The 26,995-nt window shown below is 46.4% G+C and overlaps 1 protein-coding gene across 3 annotated transcripts in view; it reads right to left on the bottom strand.

Annotated features, from left to right (window-relative positions):
• Window positions 1–525: 525 nt before the first annotated feature.
• The window catches only part of ANXA11 (annexin A11), a 41,129-nt gene continuing 14,659 nt past the window's right edge, over window positions 526–26,995 (bottom strand). For 2 of the 3 annotated variants that reach the window (XM_044420303.1, XM_044420305.1), the window contains 14 exons: window positions 22,846–22,897; window positions 21,149–21,261; window positions 18,838–19,227; window positions 17,634–17,721; window positions 16,220–16,314; window positions 14,736–14,849; window positions 13,381–13,471; window positions 11,801–11,880; window positions 8,678–8,734; window positions 7,682–7,775; window positions 6,786–6,881; window positions 3,747–3,805; window positions 2,946–3,068; window positions 526–1,828 (listed from right to left, as the gene is read on the bottom strand). In XM_044420303.1, coding sequence (XP_044276238.1) covers window positions 1,769–1,828; window positions 2,946–3,068; window positions 3,747–3,805; window positions 6,786–6,881; window positions 7,682–7,775; window positions 8,678–8,734; window positions 11,801–11,880; window positions 13,381–13,471; window positions 14,736–14,849; window positions 16,220–16,314; window positions 17,634–17,721; window positions 18,838–19,227; window positions 21,149–21,261; window positions 22,846–22,894 — 1,509 coding nt within the window. In that variant the 5' untranslated portion in view covers window positions 22,895–22,897 and the 3' untranslated portion in view covers window positions 526–1,768. Of the gene's footprint in view, window positions 1,829–2,945; window positions 3,069–3,746; window positions 3,806–5,266; window positions 5,278–6,785; window positions 6,882–7,681; window positions 7,776–8,677; window positions 8,735–11,800; window positions 11,881–13,380; window positions 13,472–14,735; window positions 14,850–16,219; window positions 16,315–17,633; window positions 17,722–18,837; window positions 19,228–21,148; window positions 21,262–22,845; window positions 22,898–26,995 lie in introns of those variants that run through there. The other variant, XM_044420306.1, reaches the window with a different exon arrangement.

The following is a 26,995-nucleotide window of genomic DNA, read 5'->3' as shown; positions in this document are numbered from 1 at the left end:
TAGGTGTTCCCCAGCTCAGACTCAATGCCACAAAGGAGAGGAGACTCGAGGGAAGGGTGCTGTGCAGAGGGCAGTTCCTCAGGCCCAGACTGGACTTGCAGCACACTTGCTAAAAGCTTGGCCTCCATCGCTTTGGAGCTTCCCAAGGCGGGGGCATCTGGCCACTGCTGGAAACAGGGCTTGTGGGGGAGGCTGTTCCTCATGTTTCGCTCTTGTGCAACTTCCACTCTGCCCTTCTTCCGAAGCACTGGCCCAGGGAGCAAGCGCTCACGGATGACCTCATGTGCTAAGGATTACCATGCGCAAGCAAGAATCCTGTGGCAACATTTGCCCCGGACACTGCTGAAGCCAACAAACCAGGAACGGCTTGCTCAGCAGTCTGATGATTTCCCATTTCCCGAAAGACTTTTAAGAGGCCCTGTCTCGGAAGGAAGCAGGCCAATAAAGTTGTCTGAATGGTGTTGTCAGGAGAGAAACGACCTAAGTGTATACAGGGCACCAATATAAAAAAGCCGCTTCGAGAGGTTTAGAAGATAGATTGCTTTATTTATACAAATCTGCTTCATTAAAAATTACATATATTCGATTTTAAAGGCACAATTCAAAAACCATGAAAAGAAAAGAAGCTGACATGCTCTCGTATGCAAGGTTTTCTGACTCTTTCAATGATTTCTAGTCAAAGCTGAGTTCATTTAAAGTCAGTGATTCAACTGGGAAAAGCCAAGAATGACAAGACATTAAAATCAAAGGGAGACTCTGGTGCATATTTTTGCAAAAGAGGTGCATTAAATGTGGAATTTCCATTCCTCTCTGAGTACATTTCAGTTCAGTGAATGAGACTGTGCAATAGTTTGGATGCCTTTGTGTGTAACCTAGGGATGCAAACAAACCAAGCCCTTCTTTACTGCAAAATCACCCACTTCTCTCCACCAAGAAAGGAAGGTGCAAACAGATATTTTACTGCAGAACTAGAGCCAAATTAGATGTAATGCTACAGGAAGCCAGTCAGGTTTTTAAAATTTTATAATATGGGCAGCTTGGGATGAGACTTTGCACTGGGACCACAATGTACAGCCAGGGGATTTGAACCCTTCTCTTTTCTGCCACTATCTCGATGAAAACCCTCCCAGCGATAAAAGCTCCCACTGATTAAAAAAAACAGCAACAACCACACACACACAGACACCAAGCTGCTTCCCAATGACAGATTTAGTATCTCAGCCAGTTTTTCCCTGATTCTGCAGTTCTCCATTTCCATTCTCCTTCCAGTGCTCAGAGAGGAAAATCCCACCTTCTAATAGCAAAGAAGCTGCTCCCTCTTCCCTCCTTATTCTGCCTGTGGGAGAACGGAGTGTGGCTGGTAATGAATGAACAAAGCCTGAAAAAACCACACAACCCTTTTTCAGAACAGGCACTTTTGATGCAGACTACAGGAAGCGTGTAAATAGCAAACTCGCCAAGCATCAGACATCTTGCCGTTTTCAAGAACAAAGCTATAGAGATATTTGTGCACACAAAAAGAGGGTGCCCCTTCCCCACACCTCCAACAGGAAGATAAGCCATGCTGCACAGCTCTCAGACTGAGGAACATGGGAGCAAAGTCCTATCTCCAAACTGCAAGGATCCCGTTCAGCAGCCTCTATTATAGCAGAATTTATTTCTGTATTTATTATACAGTTAATGAATGGAATATAGTGAGAATTGTTTATCCAACATGGCACTGTGATGATAGTTGGTATTTTTAAACAAAAATCCAAGCCTGAGACACTTAGTCATTTCCACCACACAGTTTGAGCAGGATTTTCCGGTAGTCCCCTGAAGTGTCACCCTGGCAATAGAAAAGCAAAACTCAGTGTGTGAGGGAAACAAACAAAATGGAAGAGCAACGCTGACCCACAGCTGGAGAAAGCAAACCAGCACACCCAGCTGCTTTCCTGATGGAGGCCAGCGGACGAGCCTCGGTTAATTGCACAGGCAGTGGCAGCGGGCAAAGAATTCTATGCACCCCAATTCGTTTGGACGATAGGGTCAGTGCTACAAATTCTATTTGCCCCAGAGAGCATAGCACATGGCAAGAGCTGGAGGGAACTGTAGTCCAAGGCCACCAAGCCGCTTACTCCTGTGACTGGATGCTTGAAGGAAGGAAAGGCTGTTCCCAACACTAAGAGGTTGCTTTGTGGGGACACCTTCATCAAATCCATCCCCCACTTTGGGTGGATGACAAAATGAGTCTTTTCAAAGGTTTCTTCTCACCAGGGAAACCCAGGTGTCAGGAATCCAGAACTGCTGTACTGGGAACATCATTCGTTCGGAAGAGGAGAACTGGACGGCAGCCACATTCCACTGCCCAGGCTGCCAGCCGCTCCTTCCTCCCAGCCCAATTTGTTGGAACCAAGGGCAGGGATGGATGGACGGATGGATGCACGAACCCCCAGCGGCTGGGCCGGAGGGCTGCCAGTCGCCAATCTGAAGGCAAGGTAAACGACCCTGCCCACCTCCACCTAATGCACAGTGATCTCATGCAGTGGGAGAGGTAGCAGCTACTGCTCCCAGCGCTGATCTTCGCTTCCTTGCCTTCGCTTCCTTGCCTCGCATTCCAGATGAGCAGGGCTTCTGCTCCCAAGCGCTGCAGGGCGCTTTTTGAGCCGGCCAGCTCACAGCACAGGCTGCCAGTCTAAGCTGGCATGCAAAGCCCGATGGAGGGCCAGACACTAGTGTTGGAAGGGGCCTGTAAGGCCACTGAGTCCAGCCCCCTGCAAATTAAAGCTTCCCTGACAGAGGGCCAGCTCACTGCATCCTGGATGCCTCCAACATGGGGGAGCCCACAGCCTCCCCAGGGAACTGGTTCCTGGTAACGGGTACTGCTCTAACAGTCCGGAAGTTCTCCCTGATATCCAGCCAGCATCCAGCTTCCTGTAGGCCACTGAGAAGAGAGCACCTCTTACCGTGATGTCTGTGTAGAGCGATTTGCCGTACATCCGCTTGTACTCTTGGCGTATATCCAGCAGGTCGACCTCGCTGCGTGAAACCATGATTCGGATAAGAGTCCTGTCTTTGGTCCCAGCTCCCTAAGAAGACCACAACATGGGCCAGAATGGAATCATTACCAGACAACCATCTTTACCTTCCACAGGTTGCATTCATCGTTATTCCAAATATGCCGTGTGCGTAGCTGGCGCTGGGCCTTTCCCAACAGGGTCGAATGCTCCAGAGGTGTTGTACTACAGCTCCCAACTTCCCCTGCCAGGGTGGGCAAAAAGGCTGGGCTGGGGTGATGGGTTTTGGAGTCCAACACCTCTAGAAGGCGCTGGGTTGCGAAAGGCTGCTGATGGAGGTCAAACTTGAAAGGCCGTTGGCAGATGGTGGTGAGAGGATGAGTCGGGGAGAAGGAAGTGGGTGCCAATCCCGTTTCTGGCGGCTGTCACCCCACTCCAAATCCCCACCACCAGCACTGCCCCAGGCTCCCCATCTCATGGCACTGCACACGCAGGCGTGTTGCTAGAAGCCTTTGGTGTGCGACCTGAGTTGAGAAACGAAGCTGCCCACCCTGCCCAGCTTCTCGGCATTCAAGCTGCCATCTTCCCAAGCCACTTTTCGAATAAAAAAGTCACTGGACTACATGGATTTAGTCTGCCCAGTCCCCACCGGCAGGGCTCACAGACCCAGTAAGCAGGAGCATTTTTAAAAGAAGAAAAATCCACTCGAGTATTTGAGCCCGTTAATACACGAAAGCCTGTGGGATTTACCTTCATGGCCTTGTGCAGTCTCTCGGCAAAGAAAGCGGGGGTGTTCTTCATACACTTGACTGCAAAAGAAATTAAGTGCCAGGTTACTGGCTGCTGAGCCCCCCTAATCACCTTGTTCTAGGATGGTGTGCAAGCCTCAGAAAAACGGCACACTTGATAACAGCCCCGCTCTATCCAGCCCTTCTGAGTATGCAAATGCATCACACGCACACCCAAGTCAGACCAGTAGTTTCATTCCCATATTGCACACGCGAGGATGAGTCAGAGAGAGAGAGTTTGAGAAAGTTTGCAGCAGCCATAAAATGTGAGTCAGGAACTCTCTGATGCAGCATTCCGTCTTTTAGCCATAGTGTTTGGCCAGCTTCCACTTGCCCTTTAGATGGTGTTTAGTTTATGAGTTTTGCAGAAGAGCTGAGCAAAACTGGGAGATGGGCTCCAATTCTGATGGTCTGGCCCATCCTGGTCTAGGATGGTGAGGGAGAGGAGAAGGGATTTTAAAAGTTTCTCTTCCACTTTCTGCATTATTCAGTTCTTCAATTGCATTAGCTGCAAACACCATCGTAAAACTTCAAAGCCTCCTAAATGTGTACAATTGCATATTATGCAAATCCATTCCATGTGAATTCTGGGTCGTGGCTTATTCTAAGGGGCAATGGAGGGTCTGTGTAAAAGCATTAAGTGTAAAATAAATCCTCATTATAGCCCATGTTGCAAAGATGCAGGCCAACATTTTTTTTTTACAATTTTATAATTCTTTTTTTGTTTTGGTTTCATATGGTCATACTCATATTTTCAGTTCCACTATCTTCCCAGGAAAGGAGGATCTGAAGAATGTTTAGCAATCTTCAAAAACCTACAAAACCTATTTGAGGTTCTTCCCCAAGCAGACATCCTCCAGAGTGTATGGGCTATGACTCCCATCATCCCCAATCAGCATGGCCAGTGGCTAACGGATCTGGAAGGCACCAGATTGGGAAAAGCAGCAAGACTGAAAACAGGATAGCTCTAACTTCAACTTTGTGATAATGCTAAGAAATTCAACCTGCTCAACAGCAGGTCTCCGGACTAAATTAAATGAAGGAAAAAAGAATAGAGACTATTTTTCAAACCATTGGCTAATGACCAAACAATGTATAAAGGTACACATAAAATATCAAAATCCTATTACCATTGGTCAATATCTACTTTTCTTAAGCTTTCTTAGGAGCTGAGATGTACCAATGAATGAATCTGAGAACACACACACCATATTCCAAAATAAAAACAACACAAACACCTAATACTACCAATGGGAAGCACACAGCCATGCAGTTTAAACAGATCTTCATTGTGTTTGGGCATCATGGCACTGGAGAGAACCAACCCAAATGTTCATTGTAACCTAATCCAAGGTGTGCTTCCTTTCCATTAGCAAGGATGAGGCTTATCACATCAATGAATGAGGCACTTCAAGATAAGGCATGGCAATGAATTTAGCCACTCACACCACAAAAAGCATTGCATAAAATTACCATACATACAATCCAGAAAGCTTTAACGAAGCCAAAAAAAGAAGCACATATTTCAAGTTAGACTCAGTGAGCAAGGAGCAAAAAGAACAAGAGACTAAAATTTAAATAGCACATTTCAAACATTCAAAAGCATTTGACGTATATTCACAGGGTCAGTCATCAGAACAACCAGGTAAAGAATGGCAGGAAGATTGCCCTGTACTGCAGACAAGAGGCTGTGGTGGATACAGAGCAACTGGCATATGTCCACCTACTGAATTTGAGGCAAATGTGAGAAGTATGAGTCTTTGCTCAGTCTGTTAACCACAACCTACTATAGGGCAAATAAACCCAAAATCTGCAATCTGGCACTACTTTTTGTAGGACCACCAAATGTTACAGAATAGTAGCTGATCCTAAGAAAGGTATTGCCCAACTGTGGATTTTGCAGGGTTTTTCCCCTCTTGTGGATCAACAAAGCACCTTTGCCTTTTACATACCTAAAAAAGGGGAAATATGGCCCCCAATATAACTTTGAGAACCAAATGCCTGCACATTCTCTAACACTTGGACATCAAATTATGAATTGAACTATGTCAAGACCTGATAATCCCAATCTAATTATTATTATTATTATTAAACTTATATTGCTTGCTTCCTCTTGCAAGCAACTCAAGGCAGCTTGAGCATCAACAGAATATGCATGAGCATCTGCAAACATCAGTCTTCTGGTTTTCTTTTTCTTTCCTTTTATTATAAAACAAAAATTCATTTGCAGATGCTGACAAATGTGATGCGTTGCTGCACCATGCAGTGGAATTTTCCCTCGAGAATTCTGGAATTCACAATAGGATCACTGCACATTTATTATACAATAGGCAGAACTTTGATCCTGGAAGCTATGTTCTATTTTTGGGAAGCGACTTTATAATGCCAAAAATTTCTTCCCAATACTCTGCAGTTTCTAAGACTAAGAACACAAAAATAGGTTTTAATACTATTTCTGTCTGCAAAAATATAGGACTGAAAAACAGAGGCTAAAACCGAGGGATAAAGTGCGGAGTATTGATTTTACCTGCAAGTGCATTCATTTCATTGTTTTGTTGGCTTTACTGCCAGGTTTACCAAGAAAAACAGAATAGTAGCTATAAAATAAGTAAACTCTGGGGAAACCATACAGTTTGAATTCATCTTTGTGACCTATATATAGCCAACTCAATCTCTGTATCAGGTCTCTCCTTGGTGTTTCAGGCAGGCAGACAAGCCAGCTTAAAATATGGTTAAAATGGCATGCATGCTTTCATAGGCATCTTTCCTTATCTTTTACTTTGCAAAGAAAATATTCACAAGTATTCAAACATTGCCTGGGATTTTCAGGGTGGTGGTAAAGAGAATATTAGTGAGGTTATAGGTGCTAGCCAGTAAGAACCTGAGAGCCAAATTTCTCGCCAGGAGAGAAACTTAGGTGTGTGTTTCGACCCAGCAAAGGTAAACTCAGTCTACACCTGAGAAAGTCACACCTGTCTTCATCCTTAAGAGACTCACTCACCTACAGCCAGCATTCCAGATTCAAGGTCTCCAGACATCTCTCTGCTGATGCTCTTCTCAATGTCACGGTTACACATTCGCTGGTATTCACTGAAAACTGCAGGCAGAAAAAAAGAAAAGACTTTTCAGTTGAGACACTTAAGCCTGCAATTGGAGACAGGTATGTGGAAGTTGCTCCACCAAATTCTGAATAGATATGCAAAGGATTACACCTAGCTTGAATTTAGAGACTGGCAAGCCCTGACCTTCCAGAATGCTGGTACACCTCTATCAGAAGCACCTCTGCATGGCAAGTGCAGCTTTTCCTGTCCCTGCTCTCTGACCTAAGCAGCTTCGCTGCCAAAGCTCTTGATGCTGGGCTCACCAATAGGTGCTCCATCCATTACAGCCCGTCTCACGAAAGGAATGCTATAACTTTTATTATTGTACTCTGCTTTCCTTTATCTTCCTTCCTTCAGAAAAAAGCAGTGCATAAAAGCAGAGGGGCAGAAGGGGAAGAGTTCAGTTTTCTATCACCCTGCAATGCGTCCCTGACCCGATTCAACACCCAACCCCAGCTAGAGTCTAGAGCCAGTCAGAAGCCTCCCCTCCACCTGATGCATCTATTTGGGTTCGAACTCTCTGAGTGAACTGGCATTTGGTGGCTTACATGGCCCAGAGTCGGGCAGACAAAGCTTAGCTCTCCAGATGTTTGTGGACTCTCTCCCAGAAGCTCCTGTCAGCATGGCCAGTGGTTAGGATCACTGGAGCTTGGGTCCAAAACATCTGGAGATCTACTTTGTGCACACTGGAACTGCAAAAACACACGCACAAGAATATGTGAAGCTTCCTGCCCTTTTGACAGCCCATCACCAATCAGCCCCTGGATCAGAATGAAGCAACTGCAGACACAGTTACCTGCTCTCAGGTGAGCTCTGCTTCTGGTGCAGAGAATGGCGTTGAACTTGGATTCATCCGTCCCAAGCCGACTCTCTCCTGCTGCATAGAGCGCCTAAAAAGTCACAGCTGCTTATTACCCAATTACTCCAGCTAAGCCACTTAAAGACAGCTCTCTCCACCTTCCAGACAATTGCTTCTCCCTCTTAAGAGATGAATCCTCCATGGCCCGATATTCTTGGATTATGACCCCTTTCTTATCTGGACAGGACACTCATCATCCATCAGGGTTTCTTACGTTGCAAGAAATCTGGGCTTGCTACAGTTCTGCACTGAAGCACCCACCCCCAAAATCCTTCATGACACGTGGTACATTCCCCCCTTTTCTCTTTAGCTTCCTAGGCAGTATGTTCCTCTCTCCACCAGGTGCTGCTTGTGCAAAAAAGCTCAGCATAATAATGCCATCACTCGGAGCTGCCACTAAAAATGGCAGCCCTGGGTTCATTATCAATAGTGCAGCGCCTGTATGTTGGACAGCAAACATTTTCCGTTCAAAACCGCTTTCGGGAGGCAAATGAAAGGTACCAGAAATGTCCCCAATGCTTCCCGCATGCTGGCTTCTAGAAATACCTTGTGGGCTTCTAAGTTGAAAGCCAAGGAGCTCCAGATGAAGGGCACATATGCTCTGCATCAGGACTGCCCTAACTTTCGACAGAGTGAAGTAGCCACCTCACGTTACAGATTTTGGGCGTCACGCAAGGGTAGCCATAAATTCCAGCATTCCATGCGTACCATGCTTTGGTAACTGCACACCATGGAAAGTGTGCCATGCTTTGGATCACATGACCAAAACTGATTATTACTTAAAGGAGGAACTCTTGAAGGAGAGACAGATTTTAATAGAAGCTGGTGGGTGTTCAAGCTGGAGATTCAGCAACGCAGGACCAGCGACTCGCCTGGACAAAGCTTGGTAAAATTTGTCAGAAATATACACCCGCCACAGCCGATCATACCGACCTGCACATCCCCTTGGACAACTGACATGTTCACGCTGGTGCTTTCATCTCGGTTTCCCTAAAAGAATTGGGAAAGAGATGTGAATTGGGGCAGCACACGCACGGCTGCCTTAAGACCAGCCCAGTGAAAACCACTGCTGATAGGAAGGACAAAGCTGGGAGAGGACTGAGGCACAGAAGAAGGAGCAAGAGTTTAAGGGGCTCGTACTCCATCCTTGCACCACTGAACACTGAGATGCTGAGCCGCATTCCTGATGGATGCTCAGCACACCATGCGTCATTCCTTTTCAGACAAGCAGCTCAACTTCCACACCCCTTTTAAAAAGTGAGGAGGAAATGCCAGGGATAAAGTAACGTGATTAACTGCCTTGAAAAGCAGAAGGTTGGAAGCAGGCCCAATGGGGATGTAACACTAAGCTCTAGTTAGGCATTATGGGCAGTTGCTCCCTTGGACATTTCAGGAATAGGAACATCAGAGGCTGCCTCAGAAGGAGTCCAGTGTGGTCCATCCAGGTGAGAACTAGCAATACTGACCACCAATAGCTCTGCAGAGTTGTAGGCAGGATTCTCTCCTCACCCTACCTGGAAATACTGAGACCTGCATCAGAGGCCCTCTGCGCTTAAAGTCTGCTCCTCTCCGCCTCAACTTTGCCCACACAGAGGGTGTTGGAAGCAAAACTCATTCTGGTTTAAGCTTGCAGCAACGCTTCATTTCGCTCAAACCAGGAATTGCAGTAAGCTTCCATCATGGCTTACGGAAACAAATCAACATCACAAACCATAGTTTACTCTCATAAACCAGCATTTTGTTTAAGGTAGTTGCAGTTTGGCTTGGTTCATGGGATGGAAAGAAATGATCATACTATTAAGTCAGAAAGTGGAGCCGGGGAAGAAGGAAGGATCGCTAAGCTTGAACAGGCCACTTCTGGTAACAGAAAAATGTGGTTTAACTCTTCCTTTGTAGATAAGACCACGGATATCACAAACCTGAACTTATCCTTTTGACTAATCTGGTAAGAGGCTTGTGTTTCCATGGAAACACATGGGCATGTGTTTCCTTAGAGAAGGATAAGAGTGTTTTTAAAAGACCTTCCATCAAGTGGATGGAGCGATGCAGCCTCCCTTTGCCCGTCCGTGTATTGGCAAGCTGATTATGCGAAGGAAGACATTTTATGCACTCTGCAATGGGGCAGATGACACACAGTCTGCATGCAACATCAACTGACAGTATCTCCCATCAGATTTATTTTCATTTTTTAAAAAGAATAGTGGCCCTTAGTTGCAAACTACCACGAACCCTTCTGATGCTCCGCAGCTGCAATGGATGCCATTTTTTAATTTTAATATAAATATGGGGCCCACAGGAGGTGGGGTGCAGCCTGCAGTGGGGCCCAGGAGGTGAAAATGATCCCCCAGTCTCCCAAAATTGCTCCCCGTTACTCTACAATAGGAATAAAAACTGCAGGTTTCTCAGAAAGATGGAACAGTTTGTCTCTTTTCTGCCAGCTTATCTGATGGCAAGGAATTCCATGCACTCACCTGCTGGAATTCCTGGTCACAGGTAGCTACAGTGAGCAGGCAAATGACTAATTACTAGGCACGTTTGGCAGGATGAGACCCTGGGCCTCAGGGCGCTCTGAGACAAGCTTTTGATTGCAATTGTCTTGGCTCATTCACAGAATTTGACAAGGAATGCAGAAAATGTGAACTTTCATCTGTAACCCTCCCAGATTTCCCCACTGCATTTTCTGTCTCTTTTCTTACCAAATTAAAAAAAAAAAAACCCTGAAAAGAAGGAAGACAAAGAATCATTGCAGAAAGTCCTTCCCTGGTTGCGCTCTCACTGCTATGCCTGGAAGGAGCATCCGCTCCAGCAAAACATGAAATTTGGACCCCAGCTTGGCTCTAGGGAGGTCTGAGGAATCCGTCTGGGCTCGGGAGCACCAGCCTGCTCTGCGGAGGCCCAGAGCCCGGGTTCTTGGCACACACGTCCAGTACTGGCAGGACGCCGGCTAGAAACTGCCCCCTGCACGCTTCCTAAACAGGGTGTGTGCTGTTTCATGCACTGGCCATGCAGACATAAACTCCAACGGTGGCTGCTTCTTGCGCCAAAGAAGACTGGTTGGGGGGCAGCAGAATAGCGTGCCAGAACATGGCAGCCGCTCCCCATGCCGAGAAAGACTGCTTGTGGGGCGCTACATTGCAGCAGCCCTGCCAGGAAGAGCAGCCAGCCAGCACTGTGCACGCACCATCTCTCCCCTACAGCCGGCTTTCATGATGCCGACGCAGAAGAACGCTGCCGGCTGCACAACCAGCACGCTGCGAGTGTTCGCAGACTTCCTGGCAGCTCAGCTCACGTTGGAAGACCAGGCCAAGCCCCAGAGGAAGCCTGCAAATGTCGGCGGGATGGATTCCAACAGGGCTCATGCTTCCCCCCCGCGACTCTGTGCAAAACAGATGTGAAGGAGGCATCTGAACGGAGGACTCTTAAGCACTGTCTTCCTGTGTAGACTAGACAGCCAGGAAAGAAAGAGTGGGTTTTACCTTGACTGTAAGAAAAGCCCCTCACTAGTTCTGCCTTGCTTTAAGAAAAGCATGAGATGCAGTATTCATGGGAAGACCCCAGACCTGCCTTACTGGCTGGGACTCAGGGCCGTTCAGTCCAGCCCTGTCAAACATTTGTCACTGCTCAAACTTTCATGAAGGCTCGTTCGAGGCATGCAGCAAGCCAAGGAAGGGAAGAGCAGACCCGATTCCCATATATTCCATTTGCGGAGAGATCCTATAAAAGGCATTCTCAAAAATGGGACCGCAGAAGGGGTGAGGAAAGTGTGACGAAAACTTCCAGCTCCCCAAAAACCCGGTCACCGCAAGGCTTGGCACTTAGATCTGCAAGGAGCCAGACGCTTTGGGGCCGGGTAAGAGATCTCTACAGGACTGAGTCAGGCCTAACAGCTGGACGTTTCCCACTGCTGCTCTGGCATTTGCGTATGTAAACTTTCACAAAAGGTGCACCGTGTGTTTTGATGAAATCCTCTTTAAGAATGGCTGCAAAATCTGTTTATGCTCATTATAAAAGCGAAACCAGGATAATCACGAGTGTATTGAGCAGTCCTGCAAATACCTGAGCAAGTGAGATTAGAAGTCTCTGGAAGTGCCCAGACGTGTCACTTCGGATGGCTTCCTCCAGAGTTTTCTTAAATTCTGCAAAAGGCAAACGGAAGAGCCTCAGTTCCATGCTCCTTGGCTCTCTTTCGGGGGCACCGTCTTTTCTGCACCAGACAGCCAGCCTGAGTGAGTGCTGGGCAGCCCATCAGAGGCTAGACGAGAAACAGGGATGTGGATGCAGCCCAAATGGGGCATTCCCAGTGCAGGCCACTAAGAACAACATTCTCTAACTGCAACAAGGTTGTCATGCACAGATTCACCTTCATCCATTACCCACCTCATGCACTGATATTTAAAATCCACTCCGTGCATCAACTTTGCAGAGCCTTACCCCTTCGATTGACTGGATTCCTTTCTGTCCCCATTTAATTATCTTCGTTAATTTAACTGCCAACTGATGCCCTGGTTCAACTTCTCCCCTAACTTTGGAAGATGCCCCCCGAGAGAAGCACCCAAGTGCCGCCACAGAGGCAGTCTTGCCTCTTGGAAAGCAGCTCAAAGCCTGCCCTTGGGCAGCCCTGATGCGGCTGTGCGGGGCCAGTCCCAGCAGCGACTGCTTACTCTCTGGAAGAAGCTTGCTCATTTGTGGACTCAGTTCTGCAGCAGCAGCAGCCTGGCAGCCGTTCACACGACCGCTTGGGCACTCCTTCCCTCCCCAAGAACATTCTCCCAGGAGCGGAAAACCACCAGTATTGGGAGGGACAGGAATGGGAAGGTGAACTAAGGCAAAGCTACAGAATTAAGGCTCCAGAAGTTTTGCAAGTTTGCTGCCCGACTCAACCAATGCTTTTCTGTAAATCTGGGCCTTACACTTACACATGTGTGTGAAAAACGGCAGTCTTAGAGTGCAATCTGCTACAGGCCCACACAGAAGCAAGTATCATTGGCCTGGTTTGCACATTACAACAAGCCAGAGAATGGGTTCATTCGTGGGTGGTTGCTGAATCATGCTTTGTTGTTGGGTTTAAACCCGGTTTGTTCATGGTTACCCACTCATCATGACACCACAGTATAAGGTTTACACATAATGAGAACTCGCATTAACAACAACCTAATTTCCCTACGTGCCCTGGGTTGTAATTGCAGCCTCCCAGATTTTTTTAATAAATCTGTGGGGAAAGAAGTGGGGCTTATTTCTAGGAAGGCTGGCATGGAATTGCAGTGTGTGTGTGCTTCAGATGTGGGGTGAACTGATGTGGAGAAGCAATATAGAAAAACATGGCACCTTGCAAGCGGAGAGAGTCACTGGGCTATGGAAACAATTAACAACATTGTATTGTTCCAAGTGTCTCTTTCTACCTTGATCAAATGGCTCCCTGCAAAATGGCAAACCTTTGTGAACAACATAGCTTGCCATCTGCAAAGAAATCACTGGAAAATACAGCAGTTCCACCAACAAGCTCATGTCTGAAGCACATCAACAGCTTATCAGTCACGGAAACTTCACCGCCGGTGGCCAAAATCCAACTCCTGAGCCAAACATTTCTTGGCATAATACCAGAGCGGCGGAAGGCGCAGGGCCGCAACAGAACTGACCTGTTTTGTAAGCCCTGCTGATTTCTTGGATGTGGTCGTTACTGCGAGATGCCAAGATTTCTATCAGGCAGGCTTCGTCGGTGCCAGCGCCCTAAGGAAAGAAAACGTGTTCCATGAGTCCCTGGCGGCATTTCTCCCAACCCTTGACCCATGTCAAGGCTCAGGGCACCCTTGGGCTAATTGCCAAAGCCCTGATTTTCCACAGATGGAATGAATTCTTACCCGCTCTGCCAGTTACAGCACATTTTGCATGGCTACACATATGGCTCCGATTCAATTGTCTGACAGATTTTAAATAGAATTTGGACTGCAGATACTTGGAGAAACTGCAGGTGGCAGGCGGGGTCTTAAAAGAGCCATTTGCTTGCCATCCACGTGCAATGCAAGTCCATCAAAAAGGTCCTTGGGTGGCTTTAAAACAGGCCAGCCAGGGTCCATCTGGAAGCCCCCCAGAAGCCACGTCAGGACTGCCTCAGTGCCCCCATCTTAGCACGAACCAAAGAATCCCTCCAACCTCTGCTGAGAGACCAGAGATAAAGGCAGGGTTCCACCCAAGGCAGGCTTTGGGCCCAAAACATTCACATACCCTGCTTTCAAACATTTGCGCATGTTCTCAAAAGCACATGCAATTGATGGAAGTAGCCCATCGATTAAAACAAATACAATTAAATAAAGCTCAGTGATTGTTTATCATGAGAGACTCTAAGTGTACTTCCCCAGGGCCCTGGAATAACCCCCTCTTCAGCCAGGCTGGCTAGCCAGCTTGGGACCTTTCTGGTTAGTTTTCGCTATACTTGAGCTGGTGATAAGCTACGTTTTCATTGGCTGTGGCCTCCCATCGATCTGAGCAAGGGGATTATTGGATCCAACCCACCCTATAGGAGTTAAATAAAATAGCTGAGCTGGACAGGGATGGGTGACCCACAAGGGGTTCCCCAAACATTGCAGGCCCGGACGGCAGGAGCTGGAAACATTGCAATGGAGCCCCCGCATTCAGCAAGGAGAGCCACCTGCAACTGCCTGGGATTCCCTCCTGCAAGCATGCTGCAAAGAGAGCGGAAAACTGTGGTTGTTTATATCCAGAGCCTTGTCTGCTGATCCTCAACAGTTAAGGGCCTCCAGTGAGAATACTGCTATTTTCTGTTTCTCCTTGGCTGCTGTATATATAATATTTAGCACTCCTTGGCTTGCATCAGCCATTTGTCTACCTGGCACAAAGCCATACTGATCTGCGTGGACATAATTCATTATAAAACCGTTCAATCTTTGAGCCAATACTGAAGAAAAATAGTTTTGATCCTGGTTTTGTAATGTAATTGGACCATATGCTAAGGGAAGGGTAAATTCATCCAAACCTTGATCGCATCTTTTATTTCATGAACGTCGAACTGGACAGGTGTCTTCATCATTGCCAGGATGGTCTTCTCAAAGTTTCCAGAGAGCTCAGACTTCAGGTCCTTGATCAAATCCTGGTTTTCAGTTCAAAAGAAATAAACGTGTTGCAGTTACGAAATGGAAGGCAGCGAGTTTAAAGAATGATGCTCTTTGGGGAAGTCCCTGGGACTTCCTCCCAGGGAGACCTGCACAGGATTGCAATGCCAATCTATTCCTGTGACACTTGGCTGGCAACATTATGCAATATTTAAATGTAATTCTTACAGACATTCCACCATCGATTTAGAGGGTACTTTAAGGAGTAATGGAAGGACAAAATCCAAGGTCCCTGCCCAAAGGAGCTTACAGTGCAAAGGCTTAATCGGGGAAGGAAGAATAAGTTACAAAGGCAGTGGCAAGCAAGGCAAGGCAAATGGCACAGGATGAATATTTGCCACTTCACACATGTTAGTGGTAGACAAATTAAAGTGCATTCGTGAAGAATAATGACCAAGACCATCAGTTTAAAAGTCATTCTCCTCTTTGCCACCTGCTGGGCACTCGGAGCAGCTTCATGGCATAAGAAATTATAGAATAAAAATGTACTGTTATTTTGCATCTGTATCCCACCTTTCTTCCTCCTGTAAGGAACCCTTGTAAGTAGCTTACAAGGTTCTCCTTCCCTCCAGTCTGTCCTCAGAACGACTACCTTATGAGGTAGGTTAGGCTGAGAGGCAAGACATTCAGTGAGCTGCATGGCAGAGTGGGGATCAGAACACAGACTTGTCAAGCCCCAGTCCAGCGCTCTTAAGCACAGTAGCTGCGTATCAGCAACATGCCTCCTAAAGCAACGCAAAGCCTAATACAGGGACCAGCAGCACAAATTCCGTCTGAATTGCCAAAAATGCTCCTGTTGAAGAGTTATTACCAGATGTATTTCGCTTGGGCCCTCACAAAAAATGCCAAATTCGTTCGCTTCTTTTGCTCTTATCACAGAATGCCCCTCCTTAAGGCTCTAAAAGACTTGCTGTCTTCTCCAGCAAACTGACCCTATTTTTAAAGTTCTCCGTGGCTTTGCTCCCACTACAACAACTATCCACAATCCAGAAGCCCCCTGCTCCCTCCGCAGGCTCCATCTTTTCTCTCATGGTGGCCCATGACACAGAACGGCCTCCCAGAACCCCTGTGCGATGCCTCTTGTGTCACCTGCTCCACGTCCCTGCCCGAAACCCACCTGTTAAGCACCCCCCCCCCATGTGCTCCTGCCACAACTCATCCTGTAGCTTAACCCACCAGGGGCCAACGAAGCAAGACTCCCCCCCGCTTCTGTGCTTCCCTGTGCCAAATTTCAGACTGGCAGTTTTCAGGGCAGGCTTGCACTCCATAAACAGCCATGCACATGGATGGTGCAATCAACAATAATGAGAATTAATATATAATTGCATATCCATGGGAGGAAGCTTACCTTTCCATACGCTGTTTTGAATGAGAGCAGGATCTGCTGCCGTTGCTTGTTCGAACGATTTCCAAGACAGTCTATGATCGCCTGCTCATCAGTGCCTGAGAACACAGACAGGGACACTCCATGAGACCACAGTACTTTGTGGTCTAAACAGTTTCAGTATAAACAAATCCAGTGTTTCATATGTAGACAAAAATCAAACCGGCCCACATTGCTTCTGCTGCATTGGAATGCATGTTCTCATATACATGCTTAAATCTGCATTTGTTGCATTATGCGTGTGATAGTTAAACCTCCAGGAGGAACGACATCACGGAATGTTCACGAACACTTCAACTGTTCCAAGCACCCCAATGTTTCCAACTTCTATATGAGAGGGCATGTTGTCAGGTTGGCTGCTTTACTGCCCCAAACTTTGCATTGGCTGGGGAGGAAGGGAACGCAGGAACTGAAAGGAAAGATCCAGCAGAATCAGGTGGGGAAAAGCAGCAAGATGTTGTAAAAGACTGGAAAAGTGTTTCTATTACAAAGCAAATAAGGAAAATAAAATAAAAATAAAAGCAAGCTGAAGACCTTGTTGCCTGGAAGGACAAGTGAAATGCCATGTGGGGATGCCTTAGAAACCAGAAGGGAACAGAAAAGCTCATTGTTTAACCAGAATGAGAAACTATGCATGGTTTTCCATACATTTGTTCTGACCCAATATTTTCAGTGGGCAGAATCCTCCGCTGCCCCTATTCCCCCACTGTTTCTTTTGCCCCAGCAGGAGAGGCTCTTTCTGCAACCGGGGATTTTAAAATGGCTGGGAACTCGCAGAAATGCTCACTTCCTAATTGAAGCAGATCTGCAAAGCTCTTTTCTGTGGCCTCGGCCGGCATGCCCCATTCCACAAACAAATGTTTCTGCTCTGGGGGACTTGACTGGAAGACTGTATGATCTCCATTGTACCAGTGGTGCTCCCACCGGCCTGTCAGTACTGCAGGGCGCTATCAAATATCCTTGCGGCTGACCACAGAACCCCTTAGCTGGTCTCAGTTGCGTTTCAAGGCCAGAAAACACGTGCATTGTAATTCTCCGAATTCCTTTCAAATTATAAGCAGACACAGGTGCTGCTGCACCCCGTAAGAGAGGCAAAGTAAAACAGAAAATGCTTTATTTGAAGGTGCAAGCAACAGAGGTGACAGAACTAGCTCCTCTGCCTAGAATTCGGCCGCCTCCCTTCAGTGAGGAGCAATGCCAGCTTCCCCCAAGGCACAATGCCTACAGAATCATCACAACTCCAACCTGGAACATTCTGCACAGCTCCTGTAAAGCAAAGTGCAAACCGTTCGGGGATGTGTAGAAACAGCAGGTGGCACAAGGCAGAAACTCCACTGCAAGAGAAAAGCTCCCGGCCGTGAATTCCAGCAACACTCACCGAATCCTTTCATGGCTTTCCTCAGCACTTCTGCATCCCTCAGGGAGTCAAATGAAGGCGCATCATAGATGGTGCCTCGGTTTCCAGACTAGAGTTCCCCAAGAAAGAGAACAAGGATTGATTAAAAGTTTTGCATTCTGCGATAAACCTACCCTAAGTCTGCAGCACCACATTTGCAGCATGTAAGAAAACACAGACGAGGATTCAAAGAAGCTTTCCTTTTAGAGTCAAAATGCCTTGTTCTTGGTACTGCATTAGCTGGCCCTTTTGCTTGCCGAGCTACAAGTTAAACGGGACTTGTTTGTTAAGTCCTCCTAGTTAGATTAGTTCACTTGGAAGGACCCCGTTTATCCCAAAGGCCCAAGGTTGCTTCATACTTTTCTTAGCCTCTTACCACATATAAGCGTGCCAGCCCATTTGCAAATCATGCCCTTCAAGATACAAGATTCTTTTTATTTCTTAAAGTTATCCATTCTTTTAGCCATGTTAAAACAGAAGCTTGTGATAATACAACATTCAATCAGGGAGACCAAAACCCCCGTTCTCTTTAGCCTCCTGAAGTATTTTTTAATTTAATGCTTGGTTTCTTCTTTCTCCATATAAGTCTTGAAATTTGAAAATTTAAATCATCAAAAAATGTTCCTATTGATTTTTATGGGAATCATTTTTTATGGGAATCAATACGAACAAAAGCTTTGGAAATATATTCATTTTAGCTAGCGCTATTCTTCCCAGCAAGGATAATTGCAAATTAGCCCATTCTTCCAAATCACTCTTAATATCCTTAAATAGTTTATCATAACTGTCTTCTTTCAGAGGAGTACACTTAGCTGTAAGATAAATTCCCAGATAGCTTCATACTTTTCTTCAAGCTAAGGATGGGGGTACAGAACCTAGGCACTACCAGAGGGGACAAACTGCAGACACGGGGGAAATGCTCAACCTTCTTCCTGTCTGACCTTCTCTGAATGCTCCTTCCCCCTGCACAGCCTCTTCTCACCACTCAGCGTGGCAAACACCTATTGAGGAAGGTCGGAAGGGTACAGAAAAAGGGTCACCCGTTCTCCTGCTTCCACTCCTTGCGACTAAATCCTCCCAGATTGCTTTGCAACCAGACAACAGCTGCAGAACTTCGAGATTCTGCCCCATCTCCCAAGTTCAGTGCAAGGAGGAGCCCAGTAAAGGAGAACAAGGACTCCCTTACCTTTCCAGGAGTCACGCTGGGCATTGCAGGTCCGGGATAGGATGGCATCGAAGGATTAACAGCTGGGCCAGGAGGAAAGCCCGGCATGGGCTGCTGTCCAGGATATGTCATTGGTTGGGGTTGCTGCCCTGCGGGTGGCATGGGCCCCCCAGGATAGGCTGGGTAAGACGGCATTCCTGAGGGAGGGTTTCCTCCTGGAGGCGGGGGGTACATGCCGTACCCAGACTGCTGCCCTTGTGGGGGCTGCCCGAAGCCCCCTGGAGGTGGGTGCTGTCCTTGTGGCGTTTGGCCGAAGCCCCCTGGAGCAGCCGGGGGATAGCCACCAGGGACTGGTGGGTACATACTCTGCGGCACGTTGGCACCACCAAACGTTCCTGACATGTTGGAAGCCTGAAACAGGAGAGAAAAAATCCAATTTACACAGTTAGCCAGCACAGATCCAGTAAGACACAGGACTTTAGACTGTTGGGAGCCGCTCACATAGAATAGAGCAGCAATCTTTTATACTGGCTCTGTAAAGTAGGTCAGAATTATTTCAAACTGCAGATACAGGGAAATGCCAAGTGACTGCAGCCTTCTCCACTCTGGAGTCCTCCAGATGTTTTGGACCACAACTCCCAATATTCCTGGCCATCCACTTCTGGAGGCCCCCAAGGTGGAAGAGGCTACTTTGTGAGTCCATGGTTTGGGTGAGATCTGGACTTGGGACTTCCTGGTTGTCGGTGTAGTTTCTTCTCCAATGCACGCTTTCTCCAAATTCACTCATTTAATTCTCAGGCTATGACTCACTCTATAACCAAAGATCTCAGGGCAACATGCATTATGCTCACACCCTAAAATGTCTCACAAAAAAGAATTTAAAAGCAGCAGCAATTGTTAAGCAACTCCTTATAACCAATCAAAGCATCTACAGCAAAAGGAAAATTTAAAATGCAGCTGTTATTTTTAACAGATTGTTAAAAATGAAAGAGGCGGTAGCCTAAATAAATAAATATTAATGGCCTGGGAGAACAGAAAAAGGTCAACCAAGTTAGTTAGTTCCTAGGAAAGGCTTTGCACAATTTTGGGACTGCCAGAGGGGAAAATGGCCCATAAGCAGCTACCCACCGAATGATGCAGCTACTCCAATGGCGTTCTTTAGCACAGGTGGGGTAAGATGGGCAGGGCGATTTTTCAGGTTCTGTTGCCCCACACCATGCCAAAAACTAAAAAAAAGGGCCATACATTTTGGTAGGCCGAGAGAACCCCTCATTCCCCCTTCTGTCAAAATTTAGTGTCTGCTCTGGAATCTTATTTTTATATCTCTACAAGTATGCAAATAGCTCTACCAAATATTTCAAATACCTGAAGAGAATGAAGGACAGAAGAAGCCTTTGTATCAAGATGGATACTTTTGAGGATATCGTCTCTGTTAGAGCTTTAGACAGTGTTTCCAGAGGAGTCCTTTCTTTTATCATTTATCCTTCCCATTGTGAATAATAATTTAGATTACTTTTCCTATGGAGCCTCTCACATTTCTTGCTGAAGCCGCCATCCTCAGGATGCTATTTTCCCCCAGGAGGTTTAGGTCCAGTTGCTCAGGCGGGCAGTGCCTACTGTTGGCACAGGGATGTGTTAGAAATTTGGTTTGGGAGAGGGAACCCATTGGATTTCCTCAGCTCTGCTCCCTGGACTCACTCATTTTCTCTCTCCCCTAACTCTGCCTTGTGCCAAGCATCCATTTCCCACATACATGATTCGCAAGCTTTACATACTTTGCGCAAAGAATCACAGGATTTGCAAATTTTGCAAAAGAATTGCGTAATTTGCAAAATGTGCACGAAGAATTACATATTTTGCGCAAAGAAGCCACTGGTGTCCTTGAGCACTCACGGGCTTGATCTCACTTTGGTCACTTCCTGACCAGGGCCAAGTGTGGGAAAGAAGTTTGGGAAGCACAAAAGAGTGAGATTCCAGACTAATCGATACGTACGTCACGAAATGACCCCTATGAAAAACTTCTGTGATCCCCTCAACATTTAATCAAAACATATGTGCATACAATTCCACTTATTTTGCAAATAAAATAAAGCTTCAAAGAAGGGATGTATGTAGTAAAGTTAAAAAGGTCGAACAAAAATAAGGTAAAAGGAGGAAAAGACGGGGGAGGAAATTTTTAATTTAGCTTTGTTTTCTTGTTGCTGTAAACCAACTTAATGACCTTATGGATAGACATGCTTATTAGAAAAAATAGGGGCAAAATGGCTACCAGCACACCTTTGCCATTAGCTTCAGTGCAAACGATTCAGACTCCTCAAATGGAAATACTTACCATGCCGCTCATATAATCTGGATTAAACTGGCCAGCATAGCTGGCAACATTTTCAAGCCCAATTGGGGGAGGGTTTGAAGGAGGATAGCCGGGAGCTCCCCAGGGACTACTGCCTGGAATGAAGGCAGAAGAACAAAAGAGTAAGCACAGAGAAACATCTGGTATGTGTTGGTGTGTGAATCGATACTGCAGTATTCAGTGGCTCAAATGGCAAAGCAGCAGTTTGATGGAGCTCTCAGCCCCGGATGACTTCTCCTGCCATCCTCCGTTGGGACTCCCAATCAGGGAAACTCCTCTTGCAAGGACAGAGCCTCTGGTCTTAGCAGCTGCTTCACTGGCAACCATGCTAGAATCACGCACACATTTCAAAGGTCTGAGAACACCCATCAAAGAGAGAATGATCTCTCTGCAAGCCACGCCATGCGTAAACCACACTGGCACAAGGTATACAAGAGGGAGTCTGTTGAACACGATGCATGGGAGCAGCCGAGAACTTCAGGAAGAGAAAAGCTCTGCTGGGTCTATTGGCTCCCAAACCTATTGAGGGCACAATCCAATGCATGTTCAACTGGAAAACCCCCCTCAACTCCAGAGTCTCCCAACCAGCTGGGAAATGCAGGGCATTTTTTCTGCCTGAATATGCATAGAGACACACTCTTACTTTGCTTTGTAGACTGTCCTTCAATAGAATTATTGGAAGCATGTAAGCATAACTGAAACAGGATCTATAAGGCAACGTCAGTGGCTTGGTGATATGATTAGAGGTCCACAGTGGCTGTGTCTGGATTTCACACTAGACTATGTTTTGTTGTTACATGAATGAGCTTCAGACTCGCTCCAGACTTGCCCTTCGTTTGCACTTGTGGAAGGAGAAGGGAAGCGCATGCTTCCATTTCTAATTAACTGTGTTTTAGCGTTATGTCTGCACTCAGTTAATCATAAATAAGCAGTATGTCCAATCTTGGTTAACTTGGTTAATCTTAACCATGGTTTGAAGTTGACCTGTTTCAGGAAACTATAGTTAGGACTAATCAGCTTTGTCCAGATTCAGCTATAAAGCTGAATTATGATGAGTGAAGAATGGAAATGCAGACTTCTGATCTCCTCTAGGCAGCCATGCTGGGTGTGGGAACAAATGAAACCAAGGCTTTTTTGCAAAATGCAAAATCATAGTTTAACAGGATGTGTGAATGAGTCCAGAAAATGCTGTTCCAAAATATTTTTAAAAGGTAAAGCGGTCATACCATCATGCCACAAATCTGTATACTTCTTAGCATAGAATCCATTCTAGATCCCAAATCCTATCATTTTGTAAACTTAAAAACACCAGCAACACAATCTACTCCCACAAAAAAGATGGCAAGCACTGATCCAAGGACTGCCTTCATCCCCACCTTCACCTGCATTTGACCTATGAGCCGCTTCGACACAGTTTAAGGGAGGGAGCTTTCCCACCACAGCAAATCACGGTGATGTGGCCATGGAAGGGGCTTCTGGTGGTGCTGGGGGGACACAAATTGCCCACCCTGGTCTAATGGAGTGGGAAGCAGCTCTTCAAGGGTTCAACTCTTGCTTCCCAGGACCCTCTTAACCGGAGATGCATGGGTCGTCTTCAGCATCCTTTACCCATTCGACCCAGACCTTCCCAGACCAAGCTACTTTGCTCTGCCATGCCAAGTGAAAAGCAGCAAGCTTACCTGGAGCAGGTGGATACCCACCAGCAGGAGGATACCCCGGATAACTCATTCTCTAGAACAGAAAAGAAGAGATCTTTCTTAATGCAGCTCGTTCATGCTATAGGCAACACAGAGAAACCGGCTGGACTCTTAGAATTTTGCCTTATATAGCACTCCCCATTTTCAGGCCGGTTGGCTTGGTCTTTCCACCTTATCCTCACAATGGCCTGTGATGTAGGTTAGGCTGAGAAATGGCAACTGGCTCAAAGTTACCCAGTGTGATTACCAGTCATCCCGGGGTTTGAACTGAGATCTCAAAGTAGGTCAGACTCCAACACTCCAGCCGCTCACTGGGTAATGCTATTTCCATTGTGTGTTGAATTTTTATAATTTGGATGTTTCAGCCCACCAACACTGTCACGAAGGGAAGCAGCGGAGGACAGGAGGGCCTGGAGTGCTGTGGTCTGTGGGGTTGCAAACAACAACGGTGAAAAAAGTGCCCCCTCCATCTGCAGAGTGACACTCATGATTGAAGATTATGCACAAGGATAACCCCATTTGGCTGATGGAGGTAGACTTTCCCAAGGGTATTTGCCATCCCAAGTTTAAACAGGTTGCCCCTGGAAGCCAATAACTGATAGCTGTTAGAATGTAGGACGAACTCCAGGGAGCGCTGGGTTAAAATCTCTCTGCTCTGAAGCTCACTGCAGAACCCTGGGCAAATCAGTGTCTCAAACACACCTCAGAGGGTTGTTGGGAAGATAAAACAGGATAACAATAATGATAATGAAAGCAGGCATTGACCAGAGCCAATTAGGTGGGTCCTTCCCACTGCATCACACAACTAACTGGCAGTTTTAAAAGTCTGCTGAGAAGTTCGGGGGAAACTAGGAAGAATGTCCCCTTGTAGCACATCCAAACACCCCAGAAGGGTATGCAGGTAACATAGCGTAAAAGTTGCACCTTTCTTCTTCAGGTTGTAAATTCGTGCACTTCCTCTATAAAGTTTTACAATTCCATATGCTACCTTCTCACCTATCCAGGCACAGATGCGACTTCAGTGCACCATTCAAAGCAAATTTATCTTGTTCTTTACTTCCAAGTAACAGTGCTTAAGACCAAAAGACACATCCATCAAACTCTAAGTGCATTGACTTTTTATCACAGAAGAGAACTCTCCCAAAGCTTCACACTTTACACACCTACAAATGTGTATTAATAATCTTGTACACACAGTGAAAACTGTACCCTATTTCAGCTTTCTGGTAAGTGCATTTGACCAAAATAAAAATAGTGGTATGTAAGCACATATGATATTTTTACTCCCATATATAAAATGTTTGGAATGTCAACCTCACATTGGAACATTCCTTCAGCTTTTTCCAGAGTTAATATTACTTTAATGATATTCGACTCCACCTAAAACCAGACTTTTTCTTCAGTAAGAACTCCTATAGCAAAAGTGTTCCCTTCCCCTCCTCTGGAAAAAAAAGTAAAGCCACTTCTGTCCACAAACTGGAGTAACAGGAATATACGTATGCTATTTTTTTGGCCATCTGCTAGAAATACACCACAAGAGCCATTCTTGGGTTGATTAAAATATACTGAATAAAGAAGAACCTAGTGTTCTGTTTCGCTAAAAGACCTCCTTATCTAGATGTAATCCACCCACATCTGTCCCCTTAATAACACAAGTTTTGCTGCTATACTTGGGTCTCTAAAATTGTAACCGCTTTTTCCAGGTTATAACGAAATCCTCATAATACGGTTATTCATTCCGTCCAGCCACAAATGCCAGAAAGTGAAGAGCGAAGGATAAGCACAAGAGAACGGCTGTGTTGTGATCCAGAGCATAGAAAAGTTTGTTGATTTAGCTACCTAACTTCAACTTAGAAATCTTTTTTCTAGCAGCTTCAAACCAAAGGCTCTGGCTATGTCAACTTTCCACTCGTCCTTGGCTCCAGGAACTATATACGAACATCGTGAAAACATATTCCCGTTACTGAAGATCATGTTCATCAGAGGTCACACATGAATAATGTCACCAGAATAACGGACCTGTAGAACATTCTAGCCACTCCCACCTTATACACAGATGGGTGATAAGGAAACTGGGAGAAGAATGACAGGTATAATAAATTTCACAACCGTCTGGACCCAGTCCAAGGGCACTTTAGGGCTGCCTTGGCATTCCCGTTCTGCCATTTGTTCGAAAGAGAATTTAGATGGTTGTCCCACACAGCACTTCGAGCTTTTCTAGACAGGGATGTTTAATCTTGGCTTCTACCTCCAGTTTCCTTGCAGAATTGAGATCTCTTCTTGGGCTCTTCCATCCCTTTTCCTTCTTTCTGTTGGCCCAGGCTGCTGGGGAACAGCAACGAACAGTCCCGATGCGTATCAAACTGTACCAGTTCTGGCCATAAGAAGGACCATTTTTCTCCATTTTTGAAAACGAGGACATTTTAGAAGAAATAAGCAGTTTAAGCCTTTCTCTCTTTGTCACACACACACACACACACACACAGGCAAATGAATTCCTCATTTCATCCATTGTTTTCTTTAACCAAAGTGTAGTGCTAGATGTTCATTATTGAGCACTAATTACAAATAGCGATAACCAGAGTCGCCTTAAGGATTGCATCAAGCACATAGCACATGCCCAAGAAAAAATGCCGGTATATCAAAGCACCAGAACTCCGTCTTTCCCACTCTAGCACAATCATTTCCAGTAACACCAAGCCAGAACAACCACTCAGGTCAAACGCAGTCCACCCACCAGGTATGACAGCCCACCGGCTATCTGACAATTTCCCATCTTTTGTAGGGGGCAAACCACAACAATCACAATGGAGACTTTCCCAGGTTTCCACTCAGAGCCTGTGGGGTGCATTCATTTTTGGCGGGGAGGGAACAGAAGCTACAATGGCTGATCCACTACAAGCTGTTATCCCTTGATAAGGAAGGGAGAACCAGAAAGAGGGAGGGAGAGACAAAAGATAAAGGAAAAACAGCCAGTTCTCACCAACAGGATGTTGTTGTGGAATTCTAAGCCTCCTGCAGTTTCCAAACGCAAAGTACCCCATTCCCACCCATAAAAAGAGCCAAAGGACGTGTCCTTTCCCCAAAAAAGTTTCCCGGATTTTTTAAAAAAATGAAAGAGAAGGGGGAATGCTCTCTGACTGTTTCAAGTGAGGTGATCCACACACCAAGGGGTAACTTTTTAAAAATGGCTTTTATCCCACTCCTCAGTTAAAAAGGCCCCAGGATTGGCTTCTGTGCAACCAGCAAACAAGATAGTGCTTGAGTTCACATGACACTTTAAACCTGGGCTGGCCCCTGCTGAACCTGACCAATGACAGGGCAAACTGGGGCCCCTGAGGCACCTCTCCCCACAGAGCTTCCACCAGTACTCCAGGATGAATGCAGGAGTGCTTAAGGCCTGGAAGAGGGATCGCAGCTGCCGCAAGTGCCAGAGTAGCAACAGACGTCGCCTAGGGGCAGCTGTCAGAGGCCCCCCATGGTAAAGCTTGGCCTCTTCTCAAGGAGACCAAGCCGAATAGGACCTCCTCTCGAGGAGGCCAAGCGCAACATGCCCGGTCACATGCCAAGGTCTGCCACACGCTTGGCGCTCGAGCCCCAGTTCAGGTTTCTGGAGCCAGCACGCAGTGCTCCAGGCAGTGATGCCAACCCTCCATCTGGCAGAGGAGGCTCAGCAAAAGGTGTCTGCTTGCTGGCAGCACCGGCTGCTGCACGAAGCTCTCAACCCGCTGTTGCTGAACAGGAGTGCAATCTTTGGCGTGTCTCCTCAGGAGTCCCACGAAGTTAAATATGCAGTCTTAATTGATCGACAACTGCATGTGCACGTGAATAAAAGAACGGGCTGAAGCAAAACAGAAGGCTTTTAAATGATTATGCACTGTAAAATTGGCAGGCCACTGTGTGAGAGAGAGAAGCAGGACTGCTTCTTAAGAAGACTGCAAACGGCAAGCACTTTTTGTGAGTGCTTGGCTCACAATCAGGGCACCCTTTCAGTTGATCAAAGGGGTCTCCCCCCCGGTGCCACGAATCAGTTTAACGTATTAACTGATTAAATGTTGCAGTCTACTTCTCAGCAGAAATCAAAAGACAGAAAAGGGATTGATTGCGAGTGGTTTCCTGACATGGTAGATCT

Source organism: Varanus komodoensis, unplaced genomic scaffold, assembly GCF_004798865.1.
Source record: "Varanus komodoensis strain SLA01 unplaced genomic scaffold, ASM479886v1 scaffold11, whole genome shotgun sequence".
Lineage (NCBI taxonomy): Eukaryota > Metazoa > Chordata > Lepidosauria > Squamata > Varanidae > Varanus > Varanus komodoensis.
This window is presented reverse-complemented; position numbering and strand designations above follow the sequence as displayed.